Source organism: Lotus japonicus, chromosome 1, assembly GCF_012489685.1.
Source record: "Lotus japonicus ecotype B-129 chromosome 1, LjGifu_v1.2".
Taxonomy (NCBI): Eukaryota; Viridiplantae; Streptophyta; class Magnoliopsida; order Fabales; family Fabaceae; genus Lotus; species Lotus japonicus.
Genome location: NC_080041.1, coordinates 24914200 through 24931297, shown reverse-complemented (window position 1 = coordinate 24931297; position 17098 = coordinate 24914200). Strand labels below are relative to the sequence as shown.

Below are 17098 nucleotides of genomic sequence, written 5' to 3'. Positions count from 1 at the left end.
AAGGGCAGAAGCCCGATGAAGAAGTTGATATAAACTATGATTTAATTTTCTCTACCTTCCTAAACTTAAGGCTCTGGAAAAAAAAAATTTAAAGAAAAAAATTTATTGAATATAGAGTCGAGATACAAATCCTCTATAAAACAATATTTTGATCATGAAAGGCCCAAGAGCCCCCTATCATTTTACATTTTTTGAAGTCTATAGAAAAATCATGGAACATAAAAGTTTTGAAACATGTCACTTTTCTTTTATTTATCACTTCTATCATTAGCTCTAAAATCACAAGTGTTAAGAGCTCTATTTTTCTTTTTGCAGCAAATGGTAATAAATATGATTTAGGTTTTGAAAAAAAATAAAATGTTAGGCTATCTAGGAACCCATATAATAACATTTTTTGCAATCAATCAAAGACACTTTAAAATATACTTGAAATACTTTATGTATTTATTAATTATTATACAGAAACGTTTGTGCATAACATCCAGATGCAAATTAAAATCTAGCCATTCACAAGGAATACTAGGGTTTATGAAGATGAAGAAGACTCATCAGATCTAGAACCTCCAGGTCCTTCGTTAGACCCCCAACCTTCTTCAACTTGAAGCTCTCCATCAGAGTATACAGCAAAATCCTCCAGATGAGTGTTAAGATCTTCCAATTCTGAGGCATCAGAGGCCTCTTCATCATCATCCCCCATGTAGATATCTACCACGTGAGGCCCTAGAACCTGGAGCCTTGGATGATTCTCATTGACAAAGATATCGCCAATATTGACACCTGAGCAACCCCTGAGGTCCAAATGTTCTAGCTCATGACAGCCTGACAGAATTTGAAGAATGCCTGTATTGGTCATCAGATTGTAGGTCATCTCTAATCGCTTTATCTTTGGCATGTTTGAGGCAATTGCCAATGCCTCATCATCTTTCAAGGGCTTGCCGAATGTATCATTTGGGTGCATGTTCCGTCGCAACACTTCGAGCTGCTTGCAATTCTTGCCAATGGTCTCCAGCGCTTGGGAGCCAATTTGGATACAATAGCTCACATCTAAGGAAGTTATCAATTTGAGCTTCGAAGTAAATTCTTCCATTATAGAATTACTTAGGTTGCTTCTTGGCAGCCCTAGAGTTTGGAGGGATCCAGCACTTCCAAAAGAGTTAAAACACACACATAAGCAAAATGTTGAATTAGCCAAAATCACACCTAAATACCACCTTAACTAATTTTGAACACAAATATAAGTTTCTTATAATTAATATAACAGTGAAAATATGAATAAAACAAGAGCTTATTTTTTTCTCATAATCAATTACGACATCCAGAAGCTACTTAGAGAAGTTTATCCCCATAATTGATTTTGGATTTAGAAAATCAAATGTAGAATGTTTTCCAAAAATGGTAATCAATTTTAATCTATATTTTACTTTAATCCATAAACATAATAATTATCACTGTATGTACTGTGAAGATTTCGTTCAAACGGTGCAAATATACTTACTTTTCCGCGATCAACATCAAAACTCTCTGATTCTGAACTCCAGAAACACAAAACTTTTTTAAGGATCCATTGCTTATCCTAAGCATATTTTCAACCATCCGATCAATTTGGTCAGGCTCATGACTGCTACTCCAATCCTCAATTTCTATCTCTTGCCAATGGCATGGTCTCTTTGCTCCTTGGTGCCATGATTTAAATACCAAGGGGATCACATTCATTTTTTCTTCGAAAGAAAGCCTTGAAAAGATATTTCCAAAAGCGTCTGTTATAAATAACTCATCCCAAGGACGAAAATCAGATGTCATTTCCATAGAGCCTACAAAAGAAGATAATTGTGCAATGTCGCGTTTCTTGTTAGGACAAATTAAAGAACTTAATACAAATCTACCCATTATAAGAATCATAGAGAAACAACATGTATCACATTGGATGGCCACAAGACTTAAAAGATTCAATAACACACTCTATAAACAACTAAAAAATGTGTTTCTTTCAACAAGGTTGAGGATGGGACATTTAATTAAACATGAAATATATTAGACATGATCAAATTCAAGATTTGAGTTTGGAAGTATAAAAATGTTAGATTATTCATATACACTATTGGAAGCTTGGGAGAATGCAAACACGCATGCATTCCAAGTCATTGACATATGGATCAAACATTTTAGGTCATTTCTTTACAAGAAAAAATGCCGAATTCAAAATGGTAAACAAAAATGAAGCTTCAATTTCAATTTGGAAAACCCATGACACAAAAAATTTCTCCGATTACAAGATCCATTTACCCCTCCGTTTCTAATTTCAATTTCCAACAAAACTATATAGAATGAATGACAAAAAACAAAAATTACTCACATACAACCAAAATGAGTGGAAATTTACCAGAGGATGGGGCTGTGCCTAATGAACCTTCTTGGACCTGAACTAGAGAGAAACAACATGTGTCACATTGAATGATCACCAGAATTAAATATTCAAAGTTTCGATAATACACTCTATAAACAACTAAAAAACGTCCTTCTTTTTAACAAGGTTGAGGAGGGGCAATTTAATTAAACATGAAATATGTATAAGACACAATCAAATTCAAGATTTGAGGTTGTAGATATAAAATTATTAGATCATTCATATATAAACATATCTACTTGAAGCATGGGAGAATGCAAACACAGATTCATTCCAAGCAATTGACATATGGATCACACATTCCAGGTAATTTTGAAAAGAAATGAAGCTTCAGTTTCAATTTGGAAAACCCATAACGCAAAAATATTTCTCCGATTACAATATCCATTTCACTTTCTTTCTTAATTTCGTAGAAAACCAGACAGAATGAAAGAAAAAAAACATAAATTACTCACATACAACCAAAAGAGTAGAAGTTTACCAGAGGGAATTTTTGGGCTGTGCCTAGTGAACCTTCCTGGATCCAAATTATGCAAGAATTTAACTAGTAATCTGCAATATGAATAGAGAGAAAGATGAGAGACATATGTTAGACGAAAAAGGGTAAAAAGGCTAAAAGAATAAAGACCCAAATCAACCAATACACACCAACTCAAAGCGTCAAATGAAATCACTTGAAAGAGGAACAAAACTATATATGTTGGAGGAAGATAGCTAAATAGTAGAGCAGAAAACACTAGAAGAAAAAATAGATGGTGATGTTGTATCTACGTAGCAAGCAAATGCTGCTGTGAAGTTGAAATGAGACGATATACCACTATATATAGTGGGAAAATGGTGATAAGAGGAGGGAATCCTAAAAAAAAAATGTTGACTTTTCTGCAATACACAAACTGCCAAATTTATCTTGACCAAAAATATTAATATTAGAGAAAAATGATATAAAATTTAAAAATATTTATTATCTCTTATATAACTTGAATGTTGACTGTTGTAAAACCATTGATTATAAAAAAAAGAAAAATATTAATTAAAATATAATATTAAAATTATTAATATATAAAATATAATTAATATTTTTGAAATACAAATTTCATCTACGGAGGTCATTTTGTTTAAGTATGTACCAACTAATGGTTTAAAGCGTAGACTTTTTGACTAAAAATGTAAATATTTATTATAAGTATAATATTTAATATCATTAAAACATTTATGATTATTTAATATGATTAATATATTTAATATTTTAATGTAAGAATTTTCAAACCGATATTAGTTTATAATAAGATTTCTATACATAATTAATTTCATTATTATATAAATTAAATATTTTGAATATAAATTAGCGAAATGTTTGCACATGTACAAAATTTAAGTAATTTTCCGATGTAGCAAAAGAATTTAAATTTTTAAGTGAGTGTTTCATTTTGTTCTCTTCATATTCCCCATTTTCCACGGAATCGAAGTGTAACGTTCAAGGAGATTTTTTTTTTTGTTTTGTTCCACCTTAAAATTAAATATAAAAACATTGAACATGTGGTAGTTAATGTGCCTAGTATAAATTTAACATATGTAAGTTGACGAGGATATGAAGAGAAATTGATTACTTTAAATAATATAATTGTTGGGCATTCATTGCACAGTCAATAAAATATTGACTATATTCCCTACTGTATTCAGATTTGGTCATACTGCATTATAAATAGTTGTATTGGACGTTTAAAAAGCATTGATGATAATTTAATATTACTTATATATTTTCCTCCAAAACTTTTACTAATATATTGAATATTCCAACATAATAATTTAATAAATAATATTAATATATAATAATATTTCCTTACATATTTAATTTTTTATGTTTTTATTAATATACTAGTCCTGTGACCCGTGCGATGCACGGGGATAATCATTTTTGTTTATTATTTTTGTGTTACTTTTTTATGTTTTGAAAGAAAAAATAACTTTTAGATATAAACAAATATAAATTTGTAAGTTTTTTTTTATGAATGTGTTTAGTGCAATTATTTTATTTATTTGTGGTTTATGTCCTTCTTTTGTGTGAGCTTTGATTAAAAATGTACTCACAACTATGTTGCATGAGAAGTCTTTGTCTATGCAAAATATCATCACTTAAATACTCTTAGGGTTTTTTTTCAAACAAATTATGCCATTGCAAGACAACAAAGTAGCAAAAAGTCTTTTAAGATTGTTGGCAATACCCCAATGCAAAGCTTCTATTACTCCATCAATGTATTATTTATTGTGTTTAAGTAATCCCATCGCATAGCACACGTCCTTGATAGTGTCATATGCCCTTTGTGAAATTTAGCAACAACCTCAGATAATACTTACTTTTTTATACCCAATAATTTCTCAAATTTTGTGTTATTCTTATTTTTGTTATTATAAAAAGTTATGAATTAAAAGAATAAAATTTATTATTTTTTTGTTACATCGGAAAATTAATAAAATTTATTATAGATATAAGAAATCATAAATTTGAAAGTCTTTTTTGTAAACCATGATAAATTATGAAGATTCAATTATACATGGGAACCACTCAATATAAAGTGGGATGGAACCAAAGAGTAAATCATTAGGAAATAAAAGAGAAAGTCATATAACATTTAGACATTCTAAGGTAGTACATCAATATCAAACTCTTGAGTATATATACCTAAAAAATAACTAAATGTTGGTGCTTTAATCCAATGCAAATACCTCAATATAGACTAATTTATATAGTTGTAGGTAAAATGGTTAGTGAAAAATTTAATTTTTGGAGTGATATCATATTTAGTATTAAAATTGTCATCTTTAACTTTTATGGATTAATTAATATTAATTATTTAATAATTAATAATTTTGTAGATCAAAACTAATTATCTATGTCCTATGAAATCCTCTAACTCATATGAACTAAATAGTGATGAGATAAATAATAATAAACCCATTTTACAAAATTTTGAGGTAAATAATTAAATTTTTAATATAATTAAAAACCATTTATATTTAATATTATTTTCACCGCTTTAACTTTATGGATTAATATTGATATTAATAATATTTATTATTTAATTAATAATTCTATAAATCCAAACTTATTATGTGTGTCCTATGTAACTCTGTAACTGATATTAACCTCATTATTTGGTGTGTAACCAACTACTATTAATTATGATTTTAAAAACAAAATTTGGTGAAGGTGAAAGGGTATTCATCTTGTCATTCATATCAAATTGAATATTTTTAAAACCTAATTTAATGTTAAAACTCCTATCATTAATTGTTAAAGGTTAATATTAATATTAATTACAATATTCTATAAATCAAAAGTAATTCTCCATGTCCTACTTTTTTCGATACATCGGAAGACACACCATGCCCTATTGAGTTCTATAACTAATACTCACTAAACACAAAATAAATAAAATTTTCGTAAGTGAAAGGCTATAAATTGCTAAGGATTACTATTTAATATTAATTAAGAGAAAAAGTTTGATGCACCGACGGTGTAAAGTTTTTTTACACCGTCAACCAATCAGATTTCAAGGATGTGAGAAAATCTCTCTTTTCATTTAATTTCTTTAATTGACATGTCACATCCTTGAAATCTGATTGGTTGACGGTGTAAAAAAACTTTACACCGTCGGTGCATCAAAATTAAACTCATTAATTAATATGTTTTATAAAACTTAAAATGGTTAGTGTGTTTTTTTCGCATTCATATAAAGTTTAATGTTAAAACATCTATCTTTGATGACCCTTAAACACACTTAATTCTCCTTAATGCATAATAACTATTGACCATTCTTTTTTTAACTGTGAAACATTTATTTTCTAGTTAAAATTATTTAATTTCTAATTCTAACTCCATTTTTGACCTTCCGCCACTCCATTTTCTCTCCTTTTAGCCCTAAAAGAGAATACTAAATTTTTAAAAAGCAAATTGATCAAAGTCATGAAAACTAAAAACCCAGATGAGAAAAATAAGATGCATGCGTTAGAACTCACAAAGAATAGGAAAAAGGGTAATTTACAAATCAGGAAAATGAAAAGCTAATCTATAAAAAAAAAAAAAGGAATGACACTAAGCCACCATTTCTAAACATATGAAATGCAGCATGCACTTTATGACGATTGAAATAAAACAAATTTCACTTTAATGAAGCAATGGTAGAATATTCTCTAAAGTGGCTTTCCTTCTAAGTATTTATTTATGGATGAAGAAAAACATACCAGAGAAATTACACTGTTTCCTTCATATTGATTTTGCTGAGATGAACAATATATTGTTTCTGTGAGACACACGGCGAGCGAGTCTTCAGACAACCCTGTGTTAACATGGCCAATTTTCTCACCAAGTGCAAGTAGTTCCTGGTCAAACCCATCGTCAAAGTAATTTAAGATGTTTCAAAGTACATAACAACAATAATTGTAGCACTACAAATGATTGTAAGATGAATAATAACCTCATAGCTCATGTTATCTACGTCCATCCTCATGTCTCTATGATGGTCAAGAATATTCCTTGAACCATACAGCGATGCTCGCTCAAAAGAAGAAGTTAAACTTTTTGTTGCTTATTTTCTCAAAGTGTCCATGGACCTGTGCTTTCTATTCTTACACTTGCACGCATAATAGGTGTAGAATAGAAACTCATAAACCAAATACAAAATGAAATCAGATGTCATTTAAGAACCCCAATCAAAGAGCATGCTACAAATAGAGAAGGGAGAGATAATGGCTCACCTTATTCACCGTCCATTCCCGTGCTCTGAATGAAAAAATGATAAATGATGAAATCAAACTCTGAATTCATAACATAAATCAAAACGAAGGAGAAAATCAAATGGCACAGTAAGCTCCAAGAAATAAAGTCAAGAACAAACTGAAATTGAAATTACAATGTGAACTAACCTTTTGACCATTGAGTGAGAGCGTGACGGTGAGGTGGTGGTTGGCCATGGTCGTGACGAAGAAGGGTGATGCAAGGGTGTTAGGCGGAGCTTCTCGCAACTCGCGCGCAAACACACAGAAAGATTAAATGTTTTTCCATATGAAATTTCAACTTAAAATCACAAAATTCATAAAATTGAAACATACATAAATCAGAATCAACCTGGTCACTAACTCTACTTGATTCCAATCACAAAAAAAAATAGATATTACTAGAAAGTAACTAAGTATATCACAAATCACAAGCCTTACAAAAACCCTATATTCCACTCTAAATGATTATCAATTTATCATTATTGTTCTTGGAATGAACATTGAAGAGAGGTATAGTACCTAGAGGTAGAGGATTGTGCTAAGAGAGAATGAGAATGAGAGAGAGAGAGTGCTGAATTTCATGCGTGATTTCCTCAAATGAGCCAAAGTCCCTTACACTTGATAACTACCTCCTATTTATAGAGCTTGGGTACTACCTATTGGGCCAATTGGGCCTCCGAGGTCAAGGCCCAACTGAAGGCCAGGGCCCCGCCTCAGGGCGGGATACATGCTGGGCGTTGCCCCTCTAGGGGCTCGCCCAGTCCACTAGTCCACAAGACACCGAGCTCGAAGTATGAGAGCTAAGTGTGTCTTTTAAATGCTTTTACATATGTCTTACAGTACACCGGAATCTGCACTGCCAACATGGCTTGAGAAAAGAGAAGTAAACTATATCGCCAACATGGCGTGAGCAAAAGGAAACTAGCATTTTCAGTTACCCAGTCCACTGACTTGACGAGCAACCCGAGCTGGCAAGTCCACAAGTCCACGAGCGGCGAGAGCGATTACTTCGTATTGGCGATAAGTTGGAGCAGGTGTATGATCGTTCGCCGGCGGGAAAGGTGGCAGGCATGGGTCACGTGCTGATCATTCAATCATTGACTGGCGGTAACCCCGGCGAGCGACTGAACTTTGTTGTTGGTGTCACCTGTCAGGCGATGGTGTTTGATCTTTACAGTGGCGAGGCTTTTCGCGCTTTCCCTTATTTTAAAACCCTTTCAAATCCCTAACTGCCCCACGTGACTGCCCCACGTGATGTGTCAGTTACATCAATTTCCCTCTTTCTCCGGAACCGTCACTTCACTTTTCATAACCGTCCGATCGTGCGCAGTAACTCCCCATTGCACGCGACCCACCTCCCCAAAACCATCATGACTTCCAACCTTCCACACGCGTCCAACACGCGTCACCCTTCCAGCTTCCCCCCTTCTCCTATAAAAATCCTTCTTCCCCACAGTCATCCCTTTCCGAGACCTCTCTTTACTTCCCTAATCGCTTACCAAACTCCCTCTGCCCACTTCCGTTCCGGAGCCGTCGCTTATCACCCTTTCCGCTACCCACTCTTCACATCCTACTTCGGTGAGTCCCACTGTCCTTATCTTTGCATCATACACATACTCATCTTTTCCTTTCTTTCACTTCACTGTCTTCTAAAAATGGCTTCAAACCCTACCTCCCCTAACCACTCCTCTTCTTCCTCCGGAAGCGACCCTGATGCCACCGCCGCCGGCGGCCTCCGTTTAGAGGTCCCGGAGATCCCACCTTACCGACTAAAAACCTACGCCACTTTGCCCCTTCCAGTCCAAATAGCCCCCACTCACGAGGCTATAGACCAACCTTCTATTTTCCAGAATAGCGATCTCATCGTGCAGTTCGTGAACTCCCTGGGTGGTTTGTCTAATGACGATGAGTTTAACGCCAAACTCAGGATCTGGATTTGCAGTCCTGGGGATCGCCCCTGGCTTCATAAGCCAGACGGCGACGTAAAGAGATCCCATTTTTTCTTTGCGTATGAATACATGTTTAGCGAGCTTGGAATCAGGCTTCCTTTCTCGCCCTTTGTCCAAACCGTCCTCCGCGACATCAACGCGGCTCCCTGCCAACTCCACCCCAACGCCTGGGCCTTCATTCGATGTTTTGAAATCTTAAGCGCCGCTGTCGGCATCGCCCCATCCCCCACCAGTTTCTTCTACCTCTACGACGTCGACCCCAAGTCCATCAAAAACAAAGGATGGATTTCCTTGAAGGCCCGAGCCGGCCGGAAGTGCTTGCATCCCCACAAAAGTAACGCGAAGTCCTCCTTCGCGCGGAAGTACTTCCGTGTGGCGGTTCATCCCGCCTACCCAGAGGCATTCACCCTTAGAGACGGGACCGCCCTTTTTCCTCTTTACTGGACGGAGAAGCCCAATGGGATCACCGATCCTTCAGAGGAATCTTTGTCCGCCAACGACAAAGCCTTTCTTAATCTCCTTGCCCCACTTCCCATCCTTGACTGCACAACAGTCCTTGAGGGCGCTGACCTCTCAAGAACTCTCAAATACTTAGGTTGTCCATAGCTCACTTTTATTATTGACATTTCCTTTCTCGTCTCCTATGTTGTCACTGATCGTCTTTTTTTATTGTTACAGAAGATATGAATTTCACGAACGCCGAGCTCCTGAAGGCCCGCGAGAGGAGAATGGCTCGCTTTTCCCCAAAATTCAACGCTGAGGGCGACGTGAAAAAGCGGGGCGGTGCTAAGAACCAAGCCGAGAGCACCAAAGCTCCCAAGAGGAGAAAATTGGTCAAAGCCTCCTCCGGCGCCGACACATCCAACCCTGGCGCTCAGCCCACCACTGCTGCTGCGCCTAAAGGCAAAAATGTCACTGAAGCCTCCGTCGCCGCGGCTACCGAGCCAACCACCGTACCAGCCTCTACTCCTGCCACCGCCGGTGCGACCGCTGCTGTTGCCGCTGAGTCCACTGCTGGCGCCACAGCCGCCTCCGTCGGTGCCACAACCACCAACATTTCTCAATCCTCAGCTGCCGAGAAACTCGCTGGCATCAACGCCACAAAAGCTGCTGCGTCTTCCGACACTCCTGTTGGAGAGAAGGAAAAAGAAAATGAAACCCCGAAGTCTCCCTCTCGCCAAGATGCGCCTCCTAGCCCGCCCTCAACACATGATGCGGGCTCCATGCCTTCCCCGCCTCATCAAGGGGAAAAATCCTGTCCTGGCGCTGCCACTACCTCTGAAGCGTCTCGAATTGAACAAGCCCCTGCTCCCGAGGTCGGTTCTTCAAGCTATTATAATATGCTCCCCAACGCCATTGAACCCTCAGAATTCTTACTTACTGGTCTTAACCGTGACGCCATAGAAAAAGAAGTTTTGAGTCGGGGCCTTAATGAAACCAAGGAGGAGACTCTTGCTTGTCTCCTACGCGCTGGGTGCATCTTTGCCCACGCGTTTGAGAAGTTCAATGCCGCCACCGTTGAAGCTGAGCGGTTGAAGGCCGAAAGTGCTAAGCATCAAGAAGCCGCCGCTGCTTGGGAAAAGCGTTTCGACAAACTGGCGACGCAGGCAGGAAAAGACAAAGTCTATGCCGACAAGATGATTGGCACGTCGGGGATTAAAATCGGCGAGCTGGAGGATCAGCTGGCGCTGATGAAGGAAGAAGCAGATGAGCTTGATGCAAGCCTTCAAGCTTGCAAAAAGGAAAAAGAGCAAGCTGAGAAGGACTTGATCGCCCGAGGCGAGGCGCTGGTTGCTAAGGAGTCAGAGCTTGCCATACTGCGCGCTGAGCTGGAGTTAGTGAAGAAGGCGTTGGCGGAGCAAGAGAAAAAGTCTGCGGAGTCCTTGGCTTTGGCGAAGTCTGACATGGAGGCGGTGATGCAGGCTACATCCGAGGAGATCAAGAAAGCACCCGAAACTCATGTCGAGGCCCTCGCCACGAAAGATGCTGAGATTGCTTCCCAACTGGCAAAGATCAAAAGGCTAGAGGACGAGCTGGCGACGGAGAAGGCCAAAGCCACTGATGCGAGGGAACAAGCCGCTGACATCGCCCTTGACAACCGCGAGCGCGGTTTCTACCTCGCCAAAGATCAGGCCCAACATTTGTACCCGAACTTTGACTTTAGCGCCATGGGAGTAATGAAAGAGATAACCGCCGAAGGACTGGTTGGTCCCGACGATCCTCCCCTGATTGACCAACACCTCTGGACAGCGACTGAAGAAGAAGAGGAAGAAGAAGAACAGGAGAAAGAAAACAATGAATAATGTAATTTTAACATTACTTTAGCTTTTACTGTCACCTTGTAGTGTACTTTTCCGCCATTCGTCTATGTTTAAGCAACCCTTCGCCATAGCTTTTTATATCGCCGTTGGATATTTTGTAAATCATGTTGGAATGCTTCCGCCGTACATTTTTTAGTCGCCGCCTTCTTATGGCTTAAAAAATTTAAGAATAAGTTTCATAGTTTAACCCCTCAACACGCCAGAGTAGTAAAATACTCAACATCCTGAGTGACCAAGCACTCGCCTTCCACCTTATTCATTCGCCGACCTTATATCTTGCGCTATTTTTCACGCGTCATATGATTGAATTACGCCTAACGATTTCGTGCCTTAATTTTAACTAGGACTTGTTGCTTGGTATTCCACCACCAAGACTTTAGACGTTTTCCCCAAAGGAAGAAACGGCCTCCATTCTCGAGGACTTCGCCCGGGGCTTTGCCCGCTCGGGGCTTACAATGCTTGGATCCCAATGGCCATTTGGGGGTCCCAAGACTTTTGCCTAGTTAACGGCGCTCGTCGTATTCTGGCGAGACTTACCCAGCACATCGTTTACGGGACCGGCGATCACGTCAGACTTTCCGGAGGGTGATTCCCAGGCGTCAAAGGCCATTTGTGGAATCGCCGCAACCTTCAGGGTTCCAGCAAGCCCCTTTGGGGATCAAGCTTGTCCCACTTAGTGATCGCCGTAATTCTTTATGTCGATCGGCAATTCCGATCGTCAGGGAATCCCTTGAATTTTTGGACACGAATTTCGTGAATTTTCGTTTTATTTTATTGATGGAGCGCCTCATTAAAAAACTCCTTTCGAAGAAAAAGAGCACGCTTTGTTATTGCAATACATTGGAGAATTTGAAAACACTTCGGAAAATTTTAAAGATATCTGGCTTCGGCGACTCCGCCTTGTTCACTTTCTTGCCTGCGATCAACTATAATAGTAGCGCAAGCTCAAACCATTGAACGACCGAGGTAACCGCCTTCCATCAAGCTCTTCTAAGTGATAGGCCCCATTACCAAGAACTTTAATAATGCGGTAGGGCCCTTCCCAGTTAGGAGTAAGCTTGTTCCCCGGGGCTCCCGATCGCCACTTGAGGACCAGGTCGCCGACCTGCATATCTCGGACGCGAACCCTGCTGTTGAACTTTACCGCCACACGCTGCTTCATCGCTGTTTCCCGAATGTGCGCCTCGTCGCGCGTTTCCGACAAAAGGTCCAGCTCCATCGCCATGTTGGCCTGATTTTCCCCTTCAAAACCTGGTTGAGTCCGCCATGTAAAGTTGTCAATCTCCACCGGCAACATGGCATCTACCCCATAGGTCATTCTAAAGGGGGTTTCCCTTGTAGTAGATTGCTCGGTGGTGTTGTACGACCACAGCACCGCCGGAAGTTCATCCAACCAAGCTCCCTTAGCCTCCGCAAGCCGTCGTCTTAGTCCTCGTAGGATTACCCTGTTTGCAGATTCCACCTGCCCGTTCGTCTGCAGATGCTCAACAGAGGCGAACCTCATCTGTATGCCCATTTCCCTGCAGAACTCCCTTGTTTGGCTGCTTGAAAACTGGGTCCCGTTGTCAGATACGATCGCCCTTGGGATCCCGAACCTGCAAACAATACGCTTCCAGTAGAAATTGACTATCTTTGCAGAAGTAATCTTGGCCAGGGGTTCAGCCTCAATCCACTTAGTGAAGTAGTCCACCGCCACTAATATAAACTTCATTTGTGCCCTGGCGGTCGGAAAAGGTCCGACTAAGTCCACACCCCACATGGCGAAAGGCCACGGGGCGCTCATCGTTACCAACTCTTTTGGCGGTGCCTTAGACAAATCCGCGAACACTTGACATTTCTTGCACTGCTTCACGAAGTCCATACAATCTTTCCTGAGGGTGGGCCAGTAAAAACCCGCCCTCATCACCTTGCAAGCCAAAGACCTTCCCCCGATGTGGCTCGCGCACACTCCTTCATGTACCTCAGACATTATCGCTTCGTACTTCTCTGGCGGTACGCATTTCAACAATGGCGTTGAGAAACCACGGCGATACAAGTGTCCGTCAATGAGAGTATAGTGGTTCGCCTCCCGCCGTTGTTCCTTCGTGCATTGCTCCACTTCTGCCGGGTCCCTCACCAAGATAGATATTATGGGACCCATCCATGTCCCCCCTCTGTTCACGCAGGCCATGAGCTCGCCTTCGATGCTTGGGTACGCCAGCGTTTCCTGAATCACACTTTTGTTATTGCCGGGCTTCCGCGTGCTCGCCAATTTGGCCAGCGCGTCCGCTGCCCGAGGAACGTACTCCACCACGACCTCTTGAAAAAGTGTCATCAAATACCGTACCTGCTCAAGGTACTTGATCAGATTGGGATCTTTGACCTGGAAAGTTCCCTTCACTTGATTCTCCACCAATTGTGAGTCCGTTCTTATCAACAAACTCCCGATCTTCACTTCCCGCGCCAACTTCAATCCGGCGATGAGAGCTTCATATTCTGCCTGGTTGTTCGTTGCTTTGAACTCGAATTTCAGGGATTGCTCCAACACTAGTTCCCCCGGCCCTTCTAACGTTACTCCCGCGCCGCTGCCACTACTATTGGAGGATCCATCCACGAAGAGAGTCCACTGAGTGTCCACTCTTTCAAACCGATCTGGAGTCAACTCGACCACAAAGTCAGCTAGTGACTGCGCACCAACCGTGCCCCGCTTATCATATTGCAAACCATACTCTGACAATTCAACCGACCAGGCGACCAATCTACCTGATAAATCCGGTTTTTGTAATACTTGTCTCAAGGGCAAATCCGTCCGCACCTTCACGGGAAAACTCTGAAAATAAGGTCTCAACCGCCGGGCGGTGACGAGGACCGCCAGCGCCGCCTTCTCAATTTTCTGATATCTGACCTCTGCGCCCTGGAGTGTGTGACTAACAAAATAAACAATTCGATGCTCGCCATCTACCTCCTGCAACATCACAGAACTCAGAGCACTATCGCTCACAGCAAAATACAAATGCAGCGGGTGTCCCTGTATTGGTTTCGACAAGATTGGCGGTGACGATAGGAGTTCCTTGAGGCGAACAAAAGCTTCCTCACACTCCGCCGTCCACTCAAATGCGACATTCTTGCGAAGACACTTGAAAAAAGGGAAAGATCTGTCACCAGACTTGGGAAGAAACCGAGATAATGCTGCTATTCGCCCTGTTAAACGTTGGACCTCTTTCACATTAGAAGGGCTTTTCATCTGCTGAATCGCCTTGCATTTTTCTGGGTTTATCTCGATTCCTCTGGATGTGATCATGAATCCCAAAAACTTGCCACCCTGAACACCAAAAGAGCATTTCTCCGGGTTGAGGCGCATATTGTGCTTCCTTATCTCGCCAAATGCTTCCTCCAGATCTTGATGATGGTCTAAACCACGTACTGATTTAACAATCATGTCATCAACGTAAACCTCCATGTTTCTTCCCACCTGCCCAGCCAAAACCCTATCCATCAATCTTTGGTAGGTCGCCCCAGCGTTCTTTAGTCCAAACGGCATGGTGCGATAACAATAATTGACTCTGGCGGTCATAAAAGCCGTTTTGTCCTCGTCTGCCGGGTGCATGCGGATTTGATGATAGCCAGAATAAGCATCCATCAAGCTAAGCAGTTCGTTGCCCGAGGCACCATCAACAAGGCTATCGATGCTGGGAAGGGGATACGAATCTTTTGGACATGCTTTGTTTAAGTCTGTGTAATCTACACACATTCGCCATTTCCCGTTCGCCTTCTTCACCATTACGACGTTCGCCAACCACGTCGGATACTTCACTTCCCTGATGAACTCTACCGCCAGCAACTTGTCGACTTCCTGTTGCACCGCCTTCCCTTTGTCGCCACCCAAGCGCCTCCTGAGTTGTGAAACTGGCTTGACACTTGGATTCAATGCTAATCGATGGCATATGAAGTTTGGATCAATTCCAGACATGTCTTTGCAGCTCCAAGCAAACAAGTCTAAGTTCTCCCCAAGCAGTTTTGTCAGGCGCGTCTCCTGCTCTTCCGTCAGTCTGGTCCCAATCTTCAAAGTGCGATCGCCAAACTTTAGCGCCTTCGTTTCCTCAATTGGCGTGGGCCTATTTACTCGCCCCTCGCCCCGGGGGTCAAGATTTTCATCCGAAGCTTCGATTTCATAACATCTATGAACAACCAACGCACTCTTCTTGCCATACAAGTTAAGGCAATTATTGTAACACTCCCTCGCCATCTTCTGGTCCACCTTCAGCTTTCCCACCTTTCCACTGCTTAGCGGATACTTGACCGCCAAGTGGGCTGTTGAAATTACAGCACAAAGGCGATTCAATGTATTTCGCCCAATGATGACATTGTAAGATGCCACCACCTGGAGAACCAGATATCTTACCTTCAAAACCCTGGCACACTCATCTTCCCCAAATATTGTGTCTAGATCAATGTATCCCCGCACCATTACTTGCTCCCCCGCGAAACCTACCAAGGTTCCCGCATATGGAGTCAGATCATTGTCAGTTAGTCCCAACTTGTCAAATGCATCACCATAGATAATATCAGCCGAACTACCCTGATCCAGGAGTACCCTTCTAACGTTGAAACTGTTCATCCTTAACTGCACCACAATCGGGTCGTCCTTATGAGGCTTTATCCCCTCAAAGTCCGCCATCGAGATTGTTATGTCAGGGTGTACGAATCCAAAAGCGACCTCATGAACGGAATTAACGGCACGAACATGGCGTTTACGCGCCGCATGAGTGTCGCCACCGCCGCCAAATCCCCCGGCGATGGTGTTGATGGTCCCGACGGGCGGTCCTGAGTGTTGAGCGAACGTGTCATCAGCCCCTCTTGTGGCGATAGCCGCTGATTCTTGCTTTTTCTTGCCCTTAGTGTCCGCTCGCTCCTCCTCCCGCTTGTGCGCTTTGTTTTGATCGCCACCGTTGCGCCACGGACCTTGGCGATTTCCTTGATATCCCGCCCGAATCAACTTATCAATCTCCCGCTGCAAAGTCCAACAGTCATCCGTATCATGCCCGGCGGACCGGTGGAACTCACACCACTTCTTGGGATTGGCGTCCCGTGGCTGATACTTTGGGGCCTCCGGTTCATCCACTAGATTTGCGTCCCTCGCACCTCGGAGCATATTCGATAAATCTGTGTTCATCACCATATCAGTTTCCTCCCGCTGGCGATGAGACTTAGATTGCCAAGGCCGACGTTGTTCATAATCATCGCGCCGTGGATACAACTGTTCCTTGGTCGGTTTGAATACCGCCTTCCCCTTATCTGGTCTCTGCTGCTTGCCATCCCCCTTATCTTCGCCGCTCCTATCTTTTTTCGCGCGCTTGGGCGACGTGTCGCCCTTTTCCAACTTCGCGCGCTTTCTTTTGAAAGCGTCGTCCTCCTCGTCGAGAATATTAGTGCTGGCACGAGCACGCATCTCTTCCATCGAGCACGCCGGCTTACGTGTCAATTTTCTGTTCAACCCTCCCGGCAGCAAACCGTTTTTAAATGCTAAAGCACAAGCTCGAGGCTCCTCGTCCTCTACCTTGACCGACGCCGCGCTGTACCTTGCCATGTATAGGTCATTGATCGTCACCGGCTGATTCTTTTTTGCCGAGAATTGCACTAGAAACTTGGATGAGAAGTCTCTGAAATTT

The 17098-nt window shown here is 41.4% G+C and overlaps 1 protein-coding gene across 1 annotated transcript; it reads right to left on the bottom strand.

Annotated features, from left to right (window-relative positions):
- Positions 1-468: 468 nt before the first annotated feature.
- On the bottom strand, positions 469-3187 carry LOC130731729 (F-box protein FBW2-like). The gene is made up of 5 exons (XM_057583973.1): positions 3053-3187; positions 2886-2956; positions 2381-2417; positions 1496-1811; positions 469-1142 (listed from the first exon to the last, which is right to left on the bottom strand). Exons 4-5 carry the CDS (start codon positions 1804-1806, stop codon positions 527-529), a joined length of 927 nt encoding a protein of 308 aa, XP_057439956.1. The 5' UTR covers positions 1807-1811; positions 2381-2417; positions 2886-2956; positions 3053-3187; the 3' UTR covers positions 469-526.
- Positions 3188-17098: the final 13911 nt, after the last annotated feature.